Source organism: Scomber japonicus, chromosome 11 (assembly GCF_027409825.1).
Source record: "Scomber japonicus isolate fScoJap1 chromosome 11, fScoJap1.pri, whole genome shotgun sequence".
In the NCBI taxonomy this organism is placed as follows: domain Eukaryota; kingdom Metazoa; phylum Chordata; class Actinopteri; order Scombriformes; family Scombridae; genus Scomber; species Scomber japonicus.
Window position 1 is genome coordinate 13,469,635 of NC_070588.1, and position 26,887 is coordinate 13,496,521.

The 26,887-nt window shown below is 39.6% G+C and overlaps 2 protein-coding genes across 2 annotated transcripts in view; one reads left to right on the plus strand and one right to left on the minus strand.

Moving 5' to 3' along the window:
* The window catches only part of septin10 (septin 10), a 118,743-nt gene that overhangs the window by 63,750 nt on the left and 28,106 nt on the right, over nt 1-26,887 (minus strand). The window lies entirely within an intron of this gene.
* Nucleotides 1-26,887, plus strand: part of LOC128367808 (E3 ubiquitin-protein ligase SH3RF3-like) — a 95,312-nt gene that overhangs the window by 57,142 nt on the left and 11,283 nt on the right. Inside the window, exons 2-7 of the mRNA XM_053328458.1 lie at nt 4,774-5,049; nt 9,203-9,298; nt 15,121-15,429; nt 16,862-16,977; nt 20,936-21,106; nt 25,233-25,510. Coding sequence (XP_053184433.1) covers nt 4,774-5,049; nt 9,203-9,298; nt 15,121-15,429; nt 16,862-16,977; nt 20,936-21,106; nt 25,233-25,510 — 1,246 coding nt within the window. The remainder of the gene's footprint in view (nt 1-4,773; nt 5,050-9,202; nt 9,299-15,120; nt 15,430-16,861; nt 16,978-20,935; nt 21,107-25,232; nt 25,511-26,887) is intronic.

Below are 26,887 nucleotides of genomic sequence, written 5' to 3' on the forward strand. Positions count from 1 at the left end.
TCTACATTAAGTTTGATCGGAATAACTAACATGAAACATAACTGGCCTGTTGTTTAAATTCAGGTGCATGCAGCAGCATGACCCATGTTTTAGTTGACGCCTTCAGCAGAGAAAACTCAGCGACCTCCTTCAGAGAATCCAGTGGCAAACCCAGCAGTTTCCTCATGACGCCCTCTAGGTGTTCACCCAAGTCTGTTGGCCCAGGAGAAAAGAGACAAAGAAAGAATTAAAGGGAGAGGGGTGAGACTTGAAGAGAGAGAGGAGATAATAGCAGGAGGGTGAGAGAGGCGTATAGAGGCATAGAAATAGAGAAAGTTCAACATGGATGAGTTTTTCTTTCAAGTGACTCAGATCTGATTTTTTTTTCATGGAAATATGAACAAACCAAATCGGATTAATGCCCCTAAATCTGATTCATATCCAATCTCTGGCTATGCAAACACTGTCAGAACAGTCAGATAAGAATTCATGTGTTTGTTTGGTTTTTTTTTTTACTTCTCATTTTTCTGTGCATATTGCCCGTCATCATCATTCAGTGTCGACACCTCGCAAACCAGTGAAAATAAACACCTAGGAGAGCAACAACAGCAACAGGGGTCGATGGAGAGATGATGAAGTTTCAAATTTGTTGGACATTTATGGAGAAGTTAGTGTTCAAACAAAACCTGAAGAATTGTATGCCATGTCATCCATGTTTATGATTTGGCCTAAATGATGTTGACCATGTGGCTCACATTTCAGGTAAATCTGCATGTGTGTCATTTTAGGACCTCAGCAGTGCAACATGAATGTGACCCACCAACACAAAATAGTTGGATCTGACTAAAAAAATGTAATTAAGCGTTAATGATAATATGAATGTAGCCCTATAGTCTCCTTTCATCCTCTCCACTCTTTTTCTCCCTTTCCCATATTTGAGGTTAAACAGTTACACTTTGATTCATGTTTAATAGGCACAAATACCACTCTGGTGATACCACTCCCTCCCCAGCCCATTATACTGCCCATCTGGGGTTTACATATGCCTTCACAAATAGAGACACACACTTTGAAAATGCTTGCTCGGCATCAACTAGTTGTGTGGAATATTTGATATTATTTAAGTATGTAATGATCACTTTGTTTTTTTCAATGTAAGGCCACAAGTTTGGCCACATGTTTTTTCTGTGGCTGTTCTTTGTAGTTTGGGTTAGTCCTGATGAAAAGAAATATTCAATGCTACAACATATGATAGTTTATACACTAGTCAGCCTCCAACTTTGTAGCAACAGTGTGTTTAAGTCCCTTTCTTGTTTCCAAGTTTGTTTTCAAGTTATATCCACAAATAAATGGTTTTCTAATTTGCTATGGAAAAATTTGACTGGCCTACACAGAGCAGGCTTTGTCGCTCAACATTGCTCCTCGTCTGTCAAATGTCTGTAACCGCTAGACTCTGAAATCTTGTGAAACTGCCTCCCACAAGAGTGCAGGATGTTATGGCAACAGATTACAGTAATTTAGGATTTTGGAACAATATATTTAGCAGTAGATTTCTGGCGTCTTTAATCTTCTATGACAGTAAACTGCCATGCATCACCATTGCCTGATTTTTTTTTAAACCAAACAACTAATTGATTCATTTATAAAATAATCAACAAAATAATTGATAATTAAAATAATCATTTCTTCAGTATTTAGTGTTCAGGTAGCGCAATGGCCATGTGACCTTAAGGTCCCTGCTTCAATGGCCAGCCAGGGACCTTTTTGTAAGTCATACATACAAATGTTAGGCCTATTTAATAGTGTACATTTACTATAGTAACTGTTGTAACAGTAGTGGTAGTATTAGTAGTAACAGTGAGTGCAGCAGGAAAACTGGATTTTTGTTGTTTGGGTTTGCATGTGTGTGTCTGTATGTTTCCTTATATTGCGTCACCGCTGATCTCTGAACAGTCAGGCAGTAGACCCTTAGGCTTTTCTCCTCAGTGTTGCGTCTGGGGAGAATCAGTCTGCATGAAAGTGTATATAAAAATTGTGTGTTTGTCTGAAAGTGTGTATTTTTTTTTGTGTGTTAATGGTAAACACCTTCTCCGGGAAGTAAAGCAGTTGTTTGTCTTTTATGCATCTTCTCTTTTGTTGGCTGACGTGCTGCTGTTTATTTACCTGCATCCTCTATAAGATAAACTCCCTTTCAAGAGCATGTTCAGTATATTGAGTGTGTGCTGAGCACTGCAGTGTTTGTTTTTATGTCTGTGTTGGAATATAAGGTGTGCTGTGATGATGAATATCTATGTGTCACTGGTATAGAAATGTAGCTTTTATGTTATGCAGGTTTAAAACTATATTAGATTGTATATTTGGGCCTTTTATGTGAAAAAGGAATATTTTGTGAGCCAGTTCAGCCCATATACAATGATGAACTAGATCCAGTTCGTTTAATCACATCTTAGTTGACCTTTTATTTGGCCTCTGTCTCCTTAGTTACTATCGCTAGGCAGTTTGCAATGATTAACAATGGCAGATTACTGCTTGAAATGATTAGTACTTCTTTAAACAATGGCTTGATGTAGACAAAAGGCAGGCTTCTCAGTGAGCGCTGATTTTGTTCGTTAAAATGATAACTGTTGCTGGCAGATTTTAACAGCTGTTGCTAGCTAGCCAATTATGCTAACAATAGCTCCGTGAATTGGTTGAAAATGCCATATCTCTGATTTTTTTTATTGTGTTAAGTCTGCGTTTGATGGCTACATATATAGTATGAAGTCATACTAAAAGACTGAGGCTAAAGCTATATTTCATATAAGAAAAAAGTCAGCATCCTCACCAGGTCCATATTGATCCAAGTCATATTCATGTGACGCTGAATAAAGAAACAGCATTGCCCTCACATCGAAATGTAGAATTTACTGTAGTATGTCTGCTTATTTTACATACTTTACATACTTGTTTGTACTCTTGAATGGGGTCGCTGGAGTATAAACTTATCCAAATTCACTAAAGAGCAAGATGGAGCTGCTAACAAAGGTTCCAATCTAGCAGAGTGGCCTCATAATAAAACCAGACAAAAAAAGATGATTGATCAATATGCAGACAATCTACTGCTAGCAACATTAGCAGTGTAGCAAAGGCTCCATCATCTAATGTGAAATGTTGTTCTCCTTTGGTCTTGGAAAAAAGCATTGGTCACTACTTCAGGAACTAAGCTTAGTTAATTGCAGTTTACATACTGTTTAATGCATTCCTTACACTTACACTCTTGTGTTTGTGGTTTTGTGAAGGATAAAAAAGTACACTTCCCTCCATACTTTGAGACAAGTACCAAAGCTTGACAGACCCACTGTGCCAAGTCACAGTTGCTAACCTATGATTTTAAATGGATTAATTGCAAATGTATCAATTAGGAGACCTTTAACTTGAATTTCAAAGCAGCACTTTGCTCATATTCTAGACAACTATGGCATTTTGTACAAAATCAGTTGGTGTAGGGTAAAGGGGTCATGCAGGTGGTTATATGTCTAACGGCATGTCATAAGTTAGACACTACAGACCAGATTTTGATGAAACTTTAGGGAGTCGTGAATCTCTCCACTCTGGCGTTTTTAAAATTACTATGTTTGGCCCAAGGTGGGAGCAGCAATTACCTGGCAAACATTTTAATAACCAGTCATATCTCACAAACTGCTGGGGGGAATCAAATGAAACTTGGAGCACATATCCAACTATCCAAGCTCTCCAAATTTGTCTCCAGGGCCAACAGTTTGCAACATATTGAATTTCCCACTGTTTTGAGTTACTTCAAAACCAGTTTGCCCCCTAGGTTATTTTTTAATATTAATTTACTGATGAATGCAAGAGTCAGTACTTCATTTACACCTCTTTAATATAGGACAGCACAAATGTTAAAATGAAAAGAATAGAGAACAAACACATGCAATGTATTTTTATTCTCAGATACCAGACTTGAAACTGACTTGTTCCACATATGCACAAAGGCGCCCTTTCCAGCTCTTTAATAGGAAGAACATAATGAAACACCATTTCACAGGAAACTCACACAATTGTCAACACCAAGGTTTGTGAGGTGTAGTTATCTGCAATCATTTCAGCACAGTGACACTAATGCTAGACAGCAGTGCTTTTAATCCTTTGTAGGGTTTTTTTAATGCACTTAATGCTGCTCTATGTAATATTTTTTATTTTAAAATATACACCTGTCACCTGGGCCTTTTATGTTAACCACCAGTGGGGCAGCTGTACTGAAGAGAGGCTTATCCTCAGTGGTTTCTGGTTTAGGGGGAGATAAGTGACAGGTAATAACATGTGCCCACTGAGACAATAAGCTGAAATTTAACAGCAAAATACAGACGTTTCTAACAGGGGCGTGTGAGTGGAAAAAAACATATGAACTTACTTGATTTTAGAGCGATGATCTGGAAATCAGACTTCAACCTTACTCTTATTTCAGGCCCCCAGCCCACATAAAATGACCTTTTGTTAGGCCCCTCCCTCTTAGTTACTGTTGCTACCTCTGCCAAGCTTTCCAGTCTTGTCTCGTACATACAGTATGCAGTTTATGATCATATCGGTGACAAATTAGGTGTATTTAGCCAGCTAAATAACTTTGTGACTTAACATTTAATTTAAAGGCTCTTTTCAATGTTTCCATCTGACTTTCCATCTGAAGTTACCCCGCTAACAAATTGATCTGTAATTCATTTATTTTTCCCTTTCCCTTTTATTTATTTATTTATTTATGTTATTATTTATTTATTTATTATTTATTTTGTTTTGCAGAATATTCCAGCGCTGCCTTGCGGTAAAGCCCTCTACTCCTACGAAGGCAAGGAGCCAGGTGATCTCCAGTTCTCCAAAGGTGATATCATCATCCTGCGACGCAAGGTGGATGACAACTGGTACCATGGCGAGCTCAATGGTTGCCACGGTTTCTTGCCTGCTAGTTACATCCAGCTGCTGCGTCCTCTCAGCCAGACTCCCCCCCAGGGCAAAGCACTGTACGATTTCGAGGTCAAAAACAAAGACCAGGATAAAGACTGTCTGGCCTTCAGCAAGGTAGCCCACACACACACACACACACACACATACTGAACACACACTCATCTGAGGTCACTTTTTGTATCAAACACAGCGTAAACATAGCAATATAAAATAGATGAAGGGATGGGGGAATTTACAACTGCATAAATACTGTAGTAGAAACAGACACCAACCTATTGTGTTAAACCAGGCTTTCGTTGTAGGACACTAATAATTTATCACTACTGACTCTACTCACAGATTGGTTCTGATGTAAACCAGAGTAACTTCAAACGGAGTTAAAACTACAAGTGCTGTGTGGTTCCTTCCCAAAGGACCTGCAGTTTTGACATTTTCCCACGTTCTTTAAGTAAAAATTATTGGCTTTTACATTTGAAGAAGCAAGAATCCACGACTAGAGCAATGAAGTGTGTGCTGCTGAAAAAAACTGTCTCATTTTCAAAGGTGTAAGATGGTCAGTAACGTAGGTAAGTAAGTAAAATGTATTTGTATACTGCTTTTACAGAGACACTAATCATGGGCTTCATAAGGACTTCATAAGACAACATACAAAAAAACTGAAATCATAGCAGATTAAGTGAGGGTGACCACCCAAGTCACATGATTAAAAAACTGCAAAACTAAAAAACACAATACACAATGAAAAGTTGGCAAAGTCAGACAGCAAAAGCTTGGTTGTGAAGCTGCGGGATTAACTGCCAATCTCATCAGATATAGGGCAGCAGGATCCCACTCCTGTATCTGCCCTTTACTCATTAGGGAGGTGGCCAGGCATTGGCGCTGCCTGCTCGCCAGAGTCTCTGCATCTGCCACCAGACCTTTGCAGCTAGCCTAGAATACACTGCTGTCCGCCTAGTATTAAACACCCTCACTACTCCACTTCTCTGTTCACTACACTGGATCACTGTTGCTGCTCTTATCCAATTGAAGACTCTGGCCTACGGGGCACTGAAAGGAACCGCTCCCTCCTACCTTCAAGCTGCTGTCAAATCCTGTACTCCAGCCTGACAAATGCACTCCTCTGCCTCTAGAGGTTTAGCTGTTCCATCACTCCGAGGGCCTTATGACCACTTATCTCAGTTAAGGCTCTTCTTTCTTTCTGGCTCCGCAGAAATGCTATGAACTCCCCACTAAAGTCAGGGGGACAATAGAGTCACTACCTGTCTTTTGACACAGGATTAAGGCATGTCTACAGAGCCCCTGAATAGACGAAGTGCTTTTGCATTACCTCACAATAACTTTGCGTTGCCTCAATGTTGACTGTGTCCACAGTTGTAGCTGCCTGGTTGTGGGTTGAGCTCTGGTTGAAGCTGTGACTGTAGACATGGTTATTGCTCAGGCAACAGTGGGTGTGCTGATGCTATGGATATGGGTACAGCAGCTGATTTCTACTCTTTACTGCTCTGATTAACAGCCCAACTCTCAAGATTTCAATACGGTGCTTCTATCATATACTGTATAACAGGTGTGTTATTATAGTACACCAATTCAGGAATAGCTGTAGCTCAGCTAGCACTGCTCTTTCACTTAATTGCACACACTACACCACCTCTGCATGTAGTTAGTTACACTCATTATTAATAGGTATGTCACAGCCATTAGCATAACAGTCAAAGCAGTACAAATACAAATATAGTTATAATTACTGCGAGATCAGAGGCCAAAACTATAGCCATCCCATGGCTGTAGGCAAAATGACAATTACAGCCTGTGAGCAGATCATAATACATTTTAGAAAACTAGTTTAAGTAACTCTGCTAATTATCTTAACATTAGCTGCATTTATACAGACTTCTGGCTGCGCAGTCATAGCTGAGGGTACACCAACAACCACAGATATTCATACTATTGCATCATTGTGTGTGTGTGTGTGTGTGTGTGTGTGTGTGTGTGTGTGTGTAAATAGCTCTCAAAGTATTTTATTGTTTTTATGTATAATATATATATATTTTGACTTTTTATTGCACCACAGGAAGAGATTGTCAACGACAATAAAGGATATTCTATTCTATTCTATATACAAAACATATTGTGGAGCAATGCAAAAGTATTGTGAGTGAGAGTAACATTTAGAGTTCCAATTATTAGTCAACTGTTAAAGTAATTGCCAACTATTTCAATAATCGATTCATTGTTGGGAGTCATATCAGTAAAAAAAAAAAAAAGTCCAAATTCTTTGATTTCAGCTACCCGTCAATTTTACGATAGTAAACGGAATATATTTGGGTTGTGGACGTTTGGTCAAGACAAAAGAAGATATTTGAGGACATCATCTTGGGCACTTCATACACACACCTCACCTCTTAAAAAATGAGCCTCAAAATCACTAAAATCATACATTTGATGTTCCTTTGATGGAGATGGAGGGATAAAGACAAAATGGGAGAAGACACTCCCTCAGAAGTGTGTATCCAGGCTGGATTCACTGTAAACAGTCATTTATATTCCCTCCTCTGTTCTATTCCTCTAAGCTTGTCATTTGGTTCCTGCTGTTACATAGACTCATTTGTGATAAGACTGAACTCAACATATCCACTTTGAATGTGTTTGTGGAGAGAGGAAGAGGGAGATTATTAAATTACAGTGTGCAGCACACTTGATTATAGGTGTTTTAAGACAGTGTATAAAGCAACAGATACCTCACCTCAAACACACTGCGTCCAACATCCATGTAAACACAATAATAAGGCGGTAATATTTCACATTATTTTGTATTTTAGGGCGAAACTAATCAATAGGTTAATGATTTAGGATTGCACAGAGTCACACACTCATGCAGAGACTCATGCCCCTGTGGCGTGGTCTATGCGTGTTGTCATGCAGAACCAGTGTGTGTGATATTGTTTTCTCAGTGTGAAAGGTAATTACTCAGTATGACTAATACACAGTCATTTACCAACATTATCACTGCTGTCCCTAATGGTCTAACCGAGATATTATATTCATGTGAGGAGAGGAACAAGAGGGGGGAAAATACTTTCATGATGAAGTCTGTGTGTGTGTGTGTGTGTGTGTGTGTGTGTGTGTATTGCTGAGAATATCATGTGTACAGTGTATACAGTACTGTGCAGTGCAGTTTGAGGACGCCTTCAAAAGTAATACCATGAATACGTTTAATAATTTAACTAAGAATGCAGTATGATAGACAGAAAACACACACATCAGTTCTTCTCGGTACACCTGCTAACACCACAACATACTTGGCAGGTTGGTTGCTCCATGCATCTTGGAGAACTTGCCCCAGTTCTTCTGTTGATTCAGGTGTCTCACCTGCTTCTGTTTCTTTATGTAATCCCAGACTGACTCCATGATGTTGAGATCAGGACTCTGTGGGTGGGGGAGGAGAGGGCCCATATACTGTTTGTTGCAGGACTCCTTGTTCTTCTTGTCACTGAAGATATTTCTGAATGACTCTGTGTGTGTCTGGGGTTACTGTCATGCTACAGAATGAATTTCCGACTTTTGCACAGTACGATGTATATAGGTACAGGTAAGCATATACTATATATAAAGGAATGCTGACCTTTGTTATGTTATTTAACCTTTATTTACACAGGATAGGTTGGCAATGCCTTGTTTACACTTAAATAAAAGCACAAGGAAATGAACATATATTTAACTAGATGTTAGACAATATACAAAGTGTAGCCTCAGTTAAAACAGCCATAGGGAGACAGAGGACAATTACTGCATAGGTTCTTGAAGTTACAGAAAGGCTTAGAGTTAAACATTTTAGGTAACATTGCAGCTGATATCTCTCACAGTATTTCTATTGTATCCTGTACACATGACTGACATCTGGTGTAAAACGACTTGGTTGATAGATGTCTATACTTGTGGTCGGATTTATGACTAGTCTGCTATAATAGCACACCCTGTCACAGTAGAGCAAAAACAGATGCACCGCCTTAAAATACAAAATTGCTCCTGGGTCATTTTCATTGTTGCAATCGTCTCATCAATTCATTTGTTTTTAAAATCACACCAAGTATTTTCCTAAATCGATTCAAATCAACCAACTGTGTGTGTGTGTGTGTGTGTGTGTGTGTGTGTGTGTGTGTGTGTGTGTGTGTGTGTGTGTGTGTGTGTGTGTGTGTGTGTGTGTGTGTGTGTGTGTGTGTGTGTGTGTGTGTGTGTGTGTATTCTTACTCTCGGCTTCTCTCTCCAGGATGAAGTACTGACAGTAATCAGGCGAGTGGATGAGAACTGGGCAGAAGGCATGCTGGGAGACAAGATTGGTATCTTTCCCATTCTCTATGTGGAGGTAAACCCACAGACACAGTCACACACACACACACACACACAGAGTAACACACATACACACACACACAGAAAATAACTGTACAAGAAACAGCTATTTACAGCCGAGCTGTATCTTGGGAGGGGGGGCCTGGGATATCACAGCTGTTTGGTTTTGTCATCATTCACAGGAGAGACACTGACTTATTCAGATTTTTGAAAAGAAGAGAGGATGAATCATTGCAATTTCCAATGGAAAAGAAATATAATAATCAATTTATGTTCCATGGGTTTAAATATTACGATATTTATTTAAATACACTTGAAATGAATGGCAGTCGCATTAATAGAAGTAGGATGTATTGTCATTAACTATGTGGTAGTTTCACAGTGTTTATCAGCTCTTTGCACCATAATCCATAACGTTTTTTTTTCTGGGTACCTTGTGATAACATAAATCTTGTCTAACATAACTATTGGCGCTGCTCCTGTTGGCGACTTAGTCATCTGTGTGTTATTGTAGTTTCCGCTTCAGGTGATCGATAAAGTATATCTATCCATCTAAAAGCCACTGGCAGTGGAAATTAGTGATGCATTATTTACTTTTCAATGGTAATAGCATCAGATCCACATGTTTTCAAATAGGACACAGTGAGTATCACTTTGAGGTTAGGATGTAATAATACTAGTATCATTTTAAATAATTACAATTGTGAGCTACTGTGACCAGTTAAGATAACTTTTATATTAAGTATATTAAATTATAGGAGCACTATCAGTGTCAACTTTAACTCATAAAGCCTGCTGTAGTGAAACTCCCAGTTGTAACGCTGCATTAGACTAAAGTCATATTCAAGAAAAAAATAACTCATATATAATAACTAACTTGTCATTTATTTTCTTCTTTCGTACCCATTTACAACCTCACTCGTCTATCTCTACTACACTTTAACTCCTGTGAGATGACACACTGACTTTTTTGCAGTCAATGTAAATGGGTCACTCTGCACTGTCCGACCTGCTTTCAAAACCCTCCTCCTGGGCTGAAAGGAGGTCTCGGACACTGTATGACTTTGGTATAAACATGCATTAGATAATGAGCCTCACTTAAACTGCAGGTAAATTGTGTGTTCATAGGATTTGTGTTTCACGCTACTAAACATTAAAATCCCCTCATGTTGTTCCCATGTAGGGATGGGATATTAAGATGTCTATGTTTGACCGCATATCTTAAGGAATATGCAACCAAATATTAAAACTACCTCATAGATTCAAGCTGCATTAGCGATGCTATTTGTACCTCCACTGAGGAGGAGTTTTCTTTAAGGAATTTCCTCTAAGCAAAAGGATAAAAAAACCCAAACGTTTTTCCTTCTTTCATGGTGCTATGCCTGTCAAGGGTGGAATATAGTTTACTTTAATCCTTGTGCCACTGAATAAATACCGTTCACCATTTGCTGTGGGTAGCTTTTAAGGTTTTTAAGCCGTGGTTAAAAAAAACCCAAAGTTTGATTTCTTCTTCCTCGCTGTTGGTGAGGATTCTCCTCTCTCCTCCATCACCACCACAAATTTGTGCACACGCTGATTCTCTCACGGCCCTGTCAGAAAACAAATGATGAGACTTGACAGGAGGTTCAATCAGGCTGGGAGGCACTGCTGTGTATGTATGTGTGTGTGTGTGTGTGTGTGTGTTTGTGTGTGCGTATGCATATGTGTGTGTTTGCATCAAGACAATAAGACTGTTGTAACACCAGGTACCAGGTGTATTGTGTAGCTTAGAGGAATTAATTAAGACTCAGGCCATGGACAGAGAATAATGGGATGACACATCTTCCGTACTGCTTTTAAGCATTATATTGCTTTTTCTCTTTCATCTGCTATTCAGTCACAAACAATCACTCACACTTATACAAAATGCATGCGCTCATATCCACATCCACACAGATAAACAGGTTTAGTGGTCTACACGGGCACGGATTCTCCGCTTTCCAATCATGTCCCCGAGATTAGCTGGTTGACCAAACAAGTCCCGGAGGTGATAGTGATTAAGCCATGGGCTGAGCTCAGTCGGCGCTCAAATACACACAGGCACTCCGGGGCCCCTATTAGATAGAGATGCATCAATAATTTAGACTTCTCCATCACTCTGACACAGCAGGGGTATGGGGGGGATGTCAAGTGTGTGTGTGTGTGTGTGTGTGTGTGTGTGTGTGTGTGTGTGCCTGCAATGAGAGTCTAATGAGGAGGGCCCAGCTGGATTTCTGCATGTGTGTGTTGTGTGTGTGTGTGTGTGTGTGTGTGTGTGTGTGTGTGTGTGTGTGTGTGTGTGTCTGTGTGTGTGTCTGTGAGCTGTTGTCTCACTGTTCGGATATATATGAAGACTGCTTGTGGATGATGTATGTAGAGTGGTGATGAGGGGTTTGAAAATCATGATGATGGGATGCCACTACAAAATGTCAAACTGACATTGTAAGTATGTGAGTTTGGGTCACGCATTGTTAAAACACATGTAAAGCAAACTTCCTTCTTTCTCTTTCCTCTCTCTATCTCCGTGTGAACACTACTGTGTCTGCAGCAAAAAAGAGTAGACACACACCTGCCATTATCTATGTGTGTGTGTGTGTGTGTGTGTGTGTGTGTGTGTGTGTGTGTGTGTGTGTGTGTGTGTGTGTGTGTGTGTGTGTGTGTGTGTGTGTGTGTGTGTGTGTGTGTGTGTGTGTGCTTGCATCTGACCAGCTTTCTTTTCGCAGTGCAGATATCAGCTCATCAGCCAGAGTCTCAGTATTACCTAGAGAGAGCGCTCACTCTCCAAAAGACCCAGAGTACAGTTAGTTCAACACATAATAGATGACCTTGGAGATTTCATCCAGCCGAAAGCACCAAATGAAGAATTGTCTCTATCAGCAACGTCCCCCTCTCTCTTTCTCTCACACACATTTATACTCCCTTATCTCCTTTACTGCAGCATGACCGGGCACTATAGCAGCGGTAGTTAAAGAGAAACTGACACAGCAGGCATCTGTGTGTGTGTGTGTGTCTGTGTGTAGATGTGCAAACTTAAATAAATGAGTATAAGAGACTGAGTAAAAGTTTTTTGGTTGGTACACTTTGTTTTGAGTGTATGATGTGTGATGAGTGTTGCTTCGGTGACCTTTTGTGGGCGTGTGTGTGTCCTCTATTCCGCCGCATGAGAGCAAAGTGAGTATATCTGCAGAATCAATCCATCATGCTCATTAGCATATGATTTGGGTTCGATTAGCATATCTATTAATATGGAAATGCAACATCACCAACACTGAGCCCAGACGGGTCGGTCCTGTACACAATCTCTCTCTCATACACACACACACACACACACACACACACACACACACACACACACACACACACACACACACACATATAACTCAACATTCTCTCCAGGGATTGTTCTGGAGTTTGAGGTTACATTAAGCAGACATGATTGCGATGTAAATTTGAAGTTGGTGTTGTCGGTTACCGTATTATGTGTCCCTTTTTGACCCCTGTGCGTGCGCACGTGTGTGTGTGTGTGTGTGTGTGTATGTATGTGTGTGTGTGGAAGTGTGTGGGTGTGTGGGTGAGTATGTATGTGTTCAATCCTGTTAAGTAAACTAAGTCATGACCCATGATGTTTTATAGAATAACTTTGTCCCATTTCTCACCAATTTCCACTCAGGAAGTTTGCATACTAATACAACAAGAGTGGTGTAAGTGTAATATTTGCTTCACGTTTGCTTTTACACTGTAGACAAGTGTTGGAAATTGCCCAGAGATAATGGTATAGAATTTCAGTGAAGTATGTGTTGAACACATCATACTTGTAACAAAAGAGACAGTTATATTTAAACAGGTTTTGTATATCTCTGTAATGCTTGCCTTAAAATTTGCCCTTAAAGGGGATGTAAAAATGCACATTGCCTGGTCTATATTTATATTCTGGGGCTCTACTGGAATATCTTTGCATTATTTGCTGTTCAAACTCCTTTTTTATTTTATTCTAACCCTTCACTCAACACCTAAGTTTAGCCTCTGTCTAAAACAGGCTGTCTCTCGATGAACCCCTCTGTTCTGATTGGCTGCTCCAGCTACAGTGCGAACAACCCATGGAACAACCTTAGCAACAAAGGCTTTTGAACGGACAGCTGCCACAAACTAAGCATTCACCACAATTTTTTGGAACTTTAACCATATTTAACATATACATCCACCGTCATCACAAAATCCTGCCCTATCAAGATAGTTCTGTCTTGTTCTTAAACATTTATTTGACATGGTGAACAGACACAGACTCTCAGTTCATGGTTGAACAACATCAGTGAACATGGAAATGGTGTAGGAGGCTGGAGAGGTGAAGGAGTTAAATATGCAAGCAGCAGGTAGTTCAAGAGCAATGAGAAGCAGCAGGAGATTTGGAATAAGCAGAATGAGTAAGCATCAGGCTGTTTGCAATGATGCCTCAATGAATGATTGAACAGTATGTGGAACATGTGACTATAAAACAGCTGAAGTTCCTGCCTTAAATACCATGAAGCTCTGTAATTGTCGAACAGATACAGTAATTGTTCACTAAGCTTTCCTAGACAGTTTCCCATTTATAATCAAGATGCGCTCTCAGCCACGGGGCAGAAAACATGTTGGCACAATGACGTAATAGCTCATTGTTGGGCTTTTTCTGCATTTAGGAGAAAATGCAATTTGCTGGAAAGCACTTTGTATGGAACGCTCGTCTTCACATTTCCACAACTTTTTTATGCCACATTGATAAACAACTGCCAGCTCTAGCCAACATTGATGTAACTGACCTGGACGGATTTTTGGCGTACCACAGCTCAAATAAGCAGCACAGATCAACAACTATGGTATATTGGTAGATAATGTGAAATTCCTGCTGTTCTTGTTTTGCAGTCCAATATGCCAGACACTATACACTAGGATTAAATAAGAAAATGTTTCCTGCCACAGGGTAACATAAATAGAAATTCTGCACACCTGTGAACTGCTGACTGTAATGGAAATGTTAAATGTATAAGATTTAAACCTACAGTGCAGACCTTTTGTCTCCCCCTTCTGGCAGTGAGAGTAAATAGTGTTTATAACGACAGTCCTATGAGTACATACATGAGCCGGTCCCTGTCATTACTGTTGTGGCTATAAAACGGAGGATAAAAAGCATCACAACTCCTGCAAAATGACTTGTTTCACTACCAGAATTGGATTAATTTGGTCCGATAACATTTGGAAAGTCTAGAAGAGCCACGCAATTAAATTATTTTATAACTCAGGTTAGCGGGTAGCTAAACTGGAAGTTAGCCAGATATCTCTGGTTTGCATGCTCTATGGGCACCCAACCATAGCTGGTTGATGTTAAACGCATCACTACCAGTATACCAGTGCGGAAATGTCACCACAGGCACCACATTAAAAGCTCCAGTATATGTAAAACACAAAAGAGAGATTTAGCTGGCTTGCATGTCACGGATGTTTATTTAAACAGTATGTAAAATTACCACACTCCAGCTTTAAAGTAATTGTTTTTACCCAAAGCTATACTAATGAGTACTAAAGTGAGGTAGTCCGCTCACCTTTGGGTCGGTATGTGTGTTTTTGACAATAAAGAGAGACAGAGTGTGTTACTCAGAGGAAGTCTCACCAGACCAGCTGTTGTGAGGGATGATTGTTATGATGCTCGTTTGAAAAGCTGCCAACAAGAACAAGCGAGGAAAGGCACAGACACATTTCTCGTGTGTGTGTTGGAGACCTCGTTATGGATGTGAATCACTGAGGACTGAAATCTAACACCTGTCCTCTCCTCTCCTCTCTCCTCAGTTAAACGAAACAGCAAAGCAGTTGATGGAAATCGACAAGCCCACAACAACTAACGTGCCAGGTCCGAGCTCTGAGCCAACTCCATTGGACCCGTGTTCTCCTGGTGCCTCCCCCAGTTCCTCCCCGTCCAATGGAAACGGCTCTGGCCATCGGAGAGGTGAAGGGAAGAAAAATGCCAAAAAGCGGCACTCATTCACAGCACTGTCTGTCAGCCAGAGAGCAGCCCAACTTAACAACAGACACAGTATGGAGATCTCCCACCCGGTCCTCATCAGCTCCTCTGACCCCAGGGCTGCTGCACGCATCCAGGTGAACACACACACACACACACACACACACACACATATATATACACTTTGATTAATATATGTAGTATAATAAATTCATATCCTTTTCTGAAGTAAAAATAGAAATACCCCACTGTGAAAGTACTTCCTTAGGTGAAAGTTTGTAAATTCATATTTTCACTGTAGTACAGAAGTGTTACTATGCAGAATGGCTCCTTCCATAAAAATGTATCTGCAAGCCTCACTGTTGCACTGGGTGACATGTGTCTTCTTTATGATGAAAATGTGTGTATTTTGAGTCAATCCTGCAGTAGACAGAGTCCTGCCACTGAAAAATAATCAGTAGAGTCAAATGGGTATTTATCCACTGCTGAAAATAGTATGTAAAAAATGCCACATATACTCCTGTCTGAGTGATACTTGCTACTAACTACACTGCCAAGCAAAATACTAAAAAATAAATAAACTAAACTATATAGTCGTGATTCTATAAAGTTTGAATCAGAGCTAAACGCTTCAGACAGAATAAAAAGGGTTTAAGGCATTGTTGGTTTTGGTCTTTTTGTGGGGTTTAAGAATAATATAGAATATACAACACCAAACTTATCTTTAAACAGTGAATCAAGTACCTCACAAGTAAATGTAGTCAAGTAAATGTATTTAATTACTATCCACAAATTATATACATTTAGTATTAGGATTAATTTGAATGACTGACTCCATAAATGATGCTAAAAAAATTAAAATGCTTTTCTGTTTTGCTGGAACTCAAATTAATACAATAATATTACATTATTAAGGGTTTCTTTTATCAGTCTTTTAAACCAGGGTCACCCAGTTAGAGTTAATGACATATTAACATATTTCTTATTTGTTGTAGAACAGCGAATGCATTATTGTTTTTTTGGTTTTTTTATGAAATCAAAACACCTAAAACAGTAAATGTTGCCACAAAATATTGCACCCAAGCAGCTTCAGTGAAAAGCTATTAATATACCAAAAATGTTTCACCGATTGCCTGACTGGCATTAATCAGTCAATCAGTCAGTATTTACATAATTTTTTTACTTACTGGCTGATAACCACAGCTACACCAATACCAGTGTATCTGAGATGAGTCAATATTGGGCAATAAATCACCCCAGAATATTCAGGCATAACCCTCTTTGACCAGATTGTATTAACTTTTCCCCAATCACCCACTCTGACAGCTCCATGTAGATAAAATGCTCTCTCTTTTTCATAGCTGTAGATTGGAGACACATTTCTTCTACATTTACTGCCTCCAGTTGCACTTACACCTGGGTTTAATGTGTTTTTGCTGTCTCTGAATAATACCCAGGATGCATACTGAAAAGCTGCAAGGCTACAGACATATATTGCAAATAAGGTTTTGTTTCAAATGGAAATCACTCAGTATGTGCAAGTATTTATATTCTTCTGTGTGTCTTTAGGATGCATCTTCCCCGGGTCCCTCTCCCTCCTCGGCAGGGGTACTGGTGCCTCCAAAAGTGGCATCCATAACCTCTGAGCTGCTGGCCCATGCCAAGGTGCAGCTGCCACTCAACATGTAAGTACACCTGAGTCAGCTCACCCACCTGCGACCGGGGCTTTAAGTTCCTCTCTTTTAAGTTTTTTCAGCGGAAAATGTGCCTGAGATCCAAGCATGACTTCAGAATCCACCTCCTGGCAGCGATAAAAATATTTCATCTCTTGTGCCCGGAGATATTGGCCATGTTCCACCACCTCTGCAACCACATTTACTCCTCCACTGGTCAAGGATGAAATCCTACTCAAAAAGGAAAAATACAGTCACACACTCTTCCCTCAGTTGTGTGAAGTTTACATTAGTGTTTCATAACAAAGCTTCCAACACTAGACCTATGGCTTGTACTATGCAATTTATTTCACAGCATGCTGAATATTCAGAGGAACACAGTTCATCACATATTCTTATTAATATTTCCTTCAAAATGATCAAAACAGAAAAAGTCATTCTTTTGTTAGGAACTGGTGCCGTAGTACAGTGGCTCACATCCATTTTTGCTTATGGCTCTGTTGTATGATAGATGATTTATTTTGTTTTTATTTGAATATTTTTCAAAGCCTTAAGGAGATTGAATGCAGTAATTCCCAATAAAGAAAGCAAAAATTAGAGGAAAGCTTAAAGAAAAAAAATGTGTGTCTCAGAAATGTGTGTTTTTTTTATTTTGTGCTGTTCTATCATCTCAAGTGTGGACAGGTGTTAGATGGGTTATAAGGCTCAGTATGAGAACACAGGACCAACAAAGGAGGGTTGCATAGTTTATCTTTAGAGGCTTTGCTATCAACATTGCCATCTTCACAGGCTAACTGTTTCTTAAGTGGATAAACCACCTGACACACACTAGCAAATACAATTAAATTCTTGCGGAAATGTAACCTCTCAAGTGTCATCCAGATGGCTGGTGATGAGCCAAAACTGAGCAAGAATGGTCTATTATTTACCTGATAATTAATCCACCAGGTAACTGCCAGGAAGATTTGGGTATCCTCAAGGTGAGTGTCTTTGTGTGGACCAGTTTGAGTGTTAGACCTTGAGACTGAGGACAGTTTTTGATATTTTTGGAAAGTGAGAACATTTGCTCAGTCCGCTCGTCTTCAAAGGTTTGGATTTGTTTAACGGTGAACGAGGGTCCTCACAAGTATAGACTTTGTATGTGCACTGTTTGCTGTTAACTGGTGTCTTGCCTGCAGGATGTGAGTCAAATACAGAAACATTGTCAGCTTTAATAATATCACCTTGTTCCAAGTAGCGCAAGGAAGAGACACACACACAGGCACACACTCACAAACACCCACATACACACGCATTCACTTAACACACACACACACACACACGTCCGGAGTGGGTTTGTCTTACTGATGAGGTCGGACGTTTCCATCTTGACCTGGTAACTATTCCTGTTGCCATGGGAAGACAGGAGACGGTCCCCACATCTGTTACCATGGCAACGGGGGGAGGCAGCACATATAGGGCTTGTTTACTCTGTGATCTCATCGTCTGCCACTACATGCTACGAGTATCTCCCAACGACGGGACCAGAGAGTCATTTATATGTTAACGCAGATGCGCAGTCCACAACACTCAATACATGTACATAGTTGAATACAAAGTAAGATGCTAAATACTACATTTATCGGTGTACCTGTTAGTTGGCAGGCTGACAAGGACATCCTTTCACAGCATATCACACTATTTTAAAGAATTCAATTAACATAAATATATTAAATCAGCGCTTTCCTCTGACTCTGATAATCAGTCTTTCACATTGATTTTTAGCATAGCAGTTGTGTTATTTTTTATATTTCTTGCTATGTAATATATATCCCCAAAGGGGATTGTGGCTAACTTGCCAACATGGATTACTATTAATTCTGTGGAAATTGGTCTGTTGAGATATTGATGACGATATGATGATTCACTGACAGGAAAATATTAAAGGAGATTTATACTTTCTTTCCCAAATGATATTCTTGTATATACAATAAATATGAGGTTGTTATTGTGAGAGAAAATGTGTTCCCAGATAGCTTACTTGGTAAATAAAAGTTAAAAGGGATGTGTGTAGTTTGTTTGTCCCTTCCAGAGACAAAGTTCAACATTTTCTAGAAATTGTTGCTGCTATCAGCAGCAGTATAACACACTGTGCATGTGCATTCACTTAGGTTAGACAAATAAATTGAGTGTCTTCCAAAATTAAACAAAGGAAATGCTGTGCTCGATGCAACAGTGTCTTCGGAGAATAACGGGTGGCGACCCATAAAGCACAAATATAGCAAATGAAGTCGTCAGCACTCGCTAACAAGTATGTACCACTTTTAATAATGCACAGAGCAGCAGAGGGAAATGGACGCGTCTCTGCCCAAGGCTTTCCTCAGCGTTTCTCATACATTTGGGAGTGTGACCCTTATTATACAACAGCCAGGGAACGTTGACTAACCAGCTGATACAGATCATCAAAACATCATTATCAAAAGCTAGTAAGAATAATTGTAGTAGGAAAAACTGAGTCATAAGAAGAAATATATCACATTCTATTATTGTAACAACCAGATAAATGAACAGTTGATTTTCATATTAACAATAAATAATGCATGTGTGTAGTTATGTAAACTCATCATGTGCAGAACATTTACAGAAAATACAAATATATAAATAATACCAATCTTTTTTCACACAAAACAAGACAACCATTCATAATTTAAGCCCACAGGATACTCAGCCAGTAAGTAGTGTATCTAATAGGCCTCTCTTTGGAGAAGATTCCTCTCCCTATCTCCTCCTCCCAACAGTGGCCTAACAGCCTAACATCTTCCAAAGTCACACTGGTTTTAATATATAATTCATTCTTTGTGTTTCCTCTGACAGGGTTTCCTTGTTGAGCTGCAGCGGAGGAATAGTAACAAAGAGAGAATTTTGCACTAAAAAGACTGTAACTCTGGAAGACATGCACTTGATTTGTCTAACTCAAACTGCTGACGCCTCATATTAACTTCAGATGAACTTTTGAAAGCATTTTTGTACAGAGCAGTGAGCGTGGAGGGGAAGCACATTATGAAAGGAGGAAGGGGTATTTTAATGGCCAGTATGAGCAGGAAAATGATCACAGTGAGCAAAAACTGCTTCAGTGTTCATAGGGACACCCGATCGTTGTTTTAACACGCACTTGAAAAACAGTAAAATCATATTTTATGGTTAAAAAAAGATATAATCTGAATATATTTTTCTATTTTCTCCCCAAATAATCCTGATTTACTTAAATAAACCTCTCTTAAACAGTAGCATAGCATCACTCCATTGTCAAGATATTTTCTTGTTGTTGTGAAGATTTAATCAAGTTGACCAGTTACTGATATCTGACATATTTATAGCACCTCCCTCTCCTCCTCTTCCCTGTCTTCTTTTTCTAGGAGAAACTCACATAAAAACTGGTGAACCCTCAGGGAAAATAGACGGTATATGATGGGAGGACTGGCCTTCTCTGTTGTAGATCAAAATGTTGTTTGATGGTCTAATAAAGGAGCTGAAAGAGCAACAGCAGTATATGAACTCTTATTCTTTGATCCTCTGCACTGTACGTTTCATTTAAACAACTGAGAATAATACATGTACAAAATACCCTCATTACAGTCTTTTTTTTCTGAGAAGATAAATTAAGAAAGTTTCCTGAATATTTTTGAGTCATTTTCATATTTGCCTTCTGAATCAATTGAGTCAAGTCTTACCTCCTTCCTCGCACTGACAGAAATGTCTGCTTGTTTTTCAAAGCATTGGTTTGTTAATATTTCCTCATTTGTTCATTAATTTATTTGCATGGTGCATTGCGAGCTTCACTTTTACTTTGCATAAAACATATTAGAGATAATCCACATGTAATTGAAAAGGGGAGAAAATTGATCACTGGTGTTATATAATGCTTCTAACAAACTTTTTATGGTTTTATTATTTCACAGTCTACATTTTTCTGTTTCCTTTGTTCCCCCAGATACCTAGCTCTGTACGCCTACAAGCCCCAGAAGGCTGACGAGCTTGAACTTAGGAAAGGAGAGATGTATCGGGTGACAGAGAAGTGTCAAGATGGATGGTTCAAAGGCACGTCACTGAGAACCGCAGCCTCTGGCGTCTTCCCAGGGAACTACGTCACCCCCGTGTCCAGGTCAGTGAGCTCAGGCGTGGGCATGCAGGGTGGAGTGAGAGTGAAGGGTGCAGCGGTGATACAGCTGCCCAAGGGACTTTGTCATCCGTACATCCAGATCAAAGGGTTGGTTGGATGTTAGCAGTGATATTAGTGGTGTGTAGCTGGTGATGAAGCTGGAACTACAGTCTCTCAGTTCACCCAAAGCTCCCAGAGGTGGAAAAGTGACTCAGCGCTAGAGCATGTAAGCATATGCGCACGTTTATTTCCTAGAGCTATCACGTTTCCTGTCAAAGTGTTCTTCGACAAGGGGCCCCAGTTACCTAGAGGTTTAAGTCTGAACGGGAGATATTTGTTTCCTGTCAAAGCCAATACTTCTCTCCTGCATTTCCTGTCATATCTCTACTGTCAACTCTCCAACAGTCAAAAAATGCCTTAAACGTACAAAAAATATGAAAATAGAAGCAAAAATTGTTCTTCTGCAACAAAACAGCTTACTCTGGAGTAAAAGGGATTGATGCTTAGTGGTCAGGAAGCTCTTTGGCATCTCTACTGAAATTGTAAGCATTCAGAGTATTTTATATGCTGTTTTAAATTACTGGAATTACAAATATTTGCTCTTTTCATATTCATGTAGTTTTGTCATGAGAAACCAGCAGTGCAGTTTAATCAGTCATTTTGTCCTTACACAACCTAGTTGTTTCCATTGGAAATTTTTATGGTAATCTCTCGGGCTCCAACTGAACCCGAATACAGGGCTGTGTAATTTTGGTACTTGTTATGGCATGTAATTGCACTTGTTTCTTTTGTGCTCAGGCTGCCTCTTGTCACAATGCAAGCCCAAGTAGCAGATTTTTTTCTGCTGAACTACATATTCTTCGTGCTGATAATGTTCTCCTCCTGATTCAGCCTCTTCTCTACACTGTGTCCCTCTGTATGGTTATTATTATGGTTTCACCTCTGGCCACAAAATTCCAAAAATGCAGGGGTCACATCTGTGAAGGAACTATAAACTGCTGTAAGCACTTTTAGTGTAGTTTGTTGTTTAAATAGGAATATAAAAAAGTGAAAAGAGGCTGTAAATTTAGGTTTTAAGATACTTTGTAAAAATTCAATCAATCTTTATTTGTATAGCGCCAAATCACAACAGAGTTATCTCAAGGCACTTTACACATAGAGCAGGTTCTAAACCGAACTCTTCAGGTTTTAACTTTATAGAGACACAACATTTCCACATGAGCAACAGTGGCAAGAAAAAAACTCCCTTTTAACAGGAGGAAGAAACCTCAGGCAGAACCATTGAGATATTATAAATTGAGATATTTTAGATTTGATTTAATTACAGCTCTGCCTTTCTAGTGTTGTGCTGCTGCCACAAACTCAGTTGATCCTTATCATTAACATCCTTATCGTTATCATTATTATTGCCATCGTCGTTACGTTTAGCATACTAAACACTTTTACTCATAGCTGGTAAAACCACATAAAATAAAAAAATGAGGATGCTGAAATCATATTTGGCAATTTAATTACCCTCATTACTCCTGTATGCATGAAAACATTTGCAGTAGCTGTGCATCTCATCTGTATTCTGCTCCATGATGCAGTCAACGAAAAAGAGAGTGAGAGAAAGGAAGAAAATGAAAGCGAGGAAGACTTAGAATAGAAATGCAAAAGTGAGGAAGGGAAAGATAATGAGAAGATAAAGAGAAAGATATGGTACTGTAGGATAAACAGAGAAAGGGGGCGAGAAAGGACGAAAATGAGGCTGGAAAGTAGGGAGAGAAATGGTAAAAACTAAATATGTTGGAGAAAGAAAAAAAGCGAGAGAGGCAGAGAAGAATGGACGCAGTGTGCAAGAAAAGATAGTTGAAAGAATAAATGACATAGTGATGAGGACAGAGAAGGAGAAAAAGAAAACAAAAGGAAGAGAACATCGTACAAAGAGATGAAACGGCTGCAAAAACAGCAGGTGTCCCTCTCCAGTCGATATGAATGGCTGCTTCACATTCTGCAGTTATGCAATTTGAGAGAGAGAGAGAGAAAGAAAGGCAGGATGGGAGAGTAATCAAATGAGTGACAATTTGTTATTTTTATGCAAGCATACTCGCTTTTTCTCCCGCTACCCCTCCCTCCCTCCCTACTTACCTCTCTCCCCTCCTTTGTCTGCAGTGCAGCTCAGAAATTTCTCAATATGATAATGAGAGGCTGCCAAAGACACTCACACACACTCACAGGGTGGTGTTTCCATCACTTCTGAGGACACTACATTGGCTTACAATAACAGATAGGTTCAGAATTTTTCAAGTCTCAAAAGAAAATTCAGGAGCTCAAATGAGCACTGAAACTGGTTTTGCTCGCTGTAATCATTCCTCCTGTTCAAACCGACCATTACAATATCCTCTCCAGGCGCGCTTACAATGGAAGTGATGGGGGACCAAATCCACAGCCCTCATTTTGAGCAAAATTCAGAAGTATATGGAAGATAATATGAGGCTTCAGCCATCGGAGTTAATCAAATATGGTGGATATCTTCCACAGTTACAGTCTTTTTAGTTTAAAAAAAATCCTGCTTTGTGTCTTGATGAGCTGCAGTGGAAGTAGAGGAAATTTTGCACTAAAAAGACAATAACTTTGAAAGATGTTGACAATTAAACGAGATCTCATATTGTTCAGTATGAACAGGAGGAATGATTAAAGCTAGAAAACAGTGTATCAGTGTTCATTTGGACACATGGCCTGACACATTAATTAACTATAACCTAATCCTAAAGTTACATTAACAAAGTATTTATTGTAACCCAAACCTTAATCTTATCCTCGACATGTGTTTTTTGTGCCTAAACCTAGCCACATCATAAAATATCTTTATATGTGGTGGTGATTTGTAATGTTTTTAGAAGGCACAGATAAACTATTTCATCCTGCCGACATGGGCGTCAGATCAGAAAATGCTTGTACATGTTGTTCTGGAGTGCATGGACCAACGACATAATTTGTTGTTCACTTGTTGAAACAGATTTATGTCTCCACAACATGAATAATACAAGTACACAAGCGCACACATTGTAGAGAAATTGTCATTCTTTTTGAAATATGAGAAAACGTCTGCACACTGTCGCGCTTGCTGCTGGAATATTGATACATTTATAGTGTCTGTTTGACCTTCATCAGGTATATATGTAGTGTATATATATTGTATATTACAGACAGTCATGAACAAATAAATATTCCAGCAGTAAGAGGGACAGTGTGGAGGAGTTTACTTATTTTTATTCAACGTGGGCTTTACTCCGATGCACCTGTCACATATTCAGCTGTGCAGAGACTCTTTCAATTTTCTGAGCACACATCATTCTTATTAAAATGCAGGTTGAATGTTTACATGAATTTATCCAACGTTAATATTAACACATGACACTGATCATTCTGATTATTTTACCCTCTGGCAAGAATACAGTTTTGGAAAAAATGATTGTATCTCCTCTTTTGAAAGTGTGAGAAGACACCCAATAAATGCTGGCTAAAACAAATCAGCATGTTATGGTGTCTGTGTGGGCCTTTAGAAAACTAAGTTGAACCCAAAGACATCATGAACAATTTAAGATTAGAGTACATGGATGGTGTTTGTGTAGAATCTCTAATCAAAAGACTTTGATTTCAACCTGTTTTTTATTGGCACACACATGTACATACACACACGCAAACACACACACTAAAGCCATTACTCTGTATACGTGTGACAGGGAGTCGATGAGCAGCTATAAGAGTGTGAATACCATCGAGTCAATAATGCTCACCTCACTGTTCTGCCATTCAGCACTCTGCAGACAGAAACATGAGCAGCCTGCAGCTCCATATGTTACAGTCGGACACCGTGGTCTGCTGGTCAGATAATAGCACTGAGATCATTCACTTTAACGGAGGATAATAGTGCAGCTCCTGTTCTGCTATCATTGACTGAATCCATCTATTAACATTTTGTGCTAGCACAAAATGCGGTTATTAGCTTTACAGGTAGAGAAACCAAAGTAATATACTATATGACAAGTGCTGATGAATGTAAAAATCAGTATATAAATCATCTTCTTATCATTTGAGACATTCAATTACAAGTCAAAATCCATCCTCCCTCTCTCCTTTAAAGGGCTCCTTTTGGAGTCGGTGCTTCTCGGGGCTCCTGCCTGTCCAGTCCAGTAAGTGGAGGAGGAGGAGGAAGTGGGTGTAGTAAAATCTCAGACCCGTCGTCCCCAGGGTCCCCGGGGCCCTCTTCATCTCGTCCCTCCACCCCACTGGTAACCTCAGCCAACTCTGTTAACACCGTCAGTCCCGCCTCGTCGCCACAAACTGCCGCCGCCCAGCTGAAGAACTGCCTGCGCTCCAGCCAGCACACAGTTAACCAAGCACGCACCTCAATGCAGCTGGGTAAGCAAAAACACACACTCTCTCTCTCACACACACACACACACACACACAGACACACACACACACGTCCACACTTGAAATGCACAAAGAAGCTTTTTAATTATGTGTATTTAAACAGATTCATTAAACATTGAGAGTCATCTATTTTCTTTCTATTTGAGGAGTTGATTGATGAATCTCAATCACATGTGCACTCATTATCATGAATTAACATAACGAAACAGCCCCACCACACCACAGCACCTTACAGTACAGCCGGTCATCTTCTTGACCAAAGTAGTAATAGTGAGTACTAACTGGGTGATGCAGGTGAGGTATGAATTAAAGCCTCCCGGAAATGACACAAATCTGAAAGAAGAGGTGAGTATTGTTACAGTACTCCAGAGAAATGATAAAGTTAAAGGAAATACGTTCAACACTGGAGATGTATCTGTGTCTTTATTCCCTACAGCATCATGTCCACTGTTACAACAGCTCACCAGCCAACAGAGTCCAGATCATTTGGGACATTGCAGCATTTTATACCCTTAGTCTCTGATTACAGAATAATAGAATATTGATCAACCATTAATTCAAGTAGCCCCTACGCCATGTAAAACATTTGCAGGCTTATGCTCACAGCAGCCTCTTTAACCTTCAGCTTCATCAGTGCCGTTAGTCATGTGTAGAAATGTCTGGAGAAAAAAACAGAGCAATAAATCAGAGCTACAAAAAGTTGGATGAATGCCCAAATGAATGAGAAGGTTGAAGTCCTGAAGCCCAGTTCACTATGTCCAAAAGTATGTGGACACCACATCGTTAAGCGTCTTATTCCAAAACCATCAACATTAATCTGCTCCACTCTTCTAGGAAGGCTGTCTGTCTGATTTTGGATGCAGAGATTTGCTCTCATTCATCCGCAAAAGCATCTGTGAGGTTGGGCACTGATGTTTGTTGTCGGATCTCTGTAATAAGAACGGATTCACAAAAAGCAACTTTGTCTTCAAGAGTTTATTCTGAAAACATACTTGTAAGCATGCAGACTCAGTGTGTGTGTTAGATAAAGAGCCTCAAACACTAGTCAAACAGTCATAGGTATACTGGCAGCAATGCCTGTCACCAAAAGCTACAGAGCACTCTGTCACCCTTAGAGTATTCGACCTTGGCTATTAATTGGTACAACAGTTACCCCTTTTTTCATCACTTTCCATTTGCTGGGAACTCGGAGTTGAAAGTCGAATCACAGCTTTACTTCTGATACATTTCTAGGCTTTCTCACACAAGGGTTATTGTCAAAGCTGCTTCTTCTAGTAAAAATCCTTGTCTGGTTTTGTTCCCATTAAAAATACTGTGGCAGTCTTGTTACCCTCTGATTCACAATTTTAGCCTTGGTCTTTC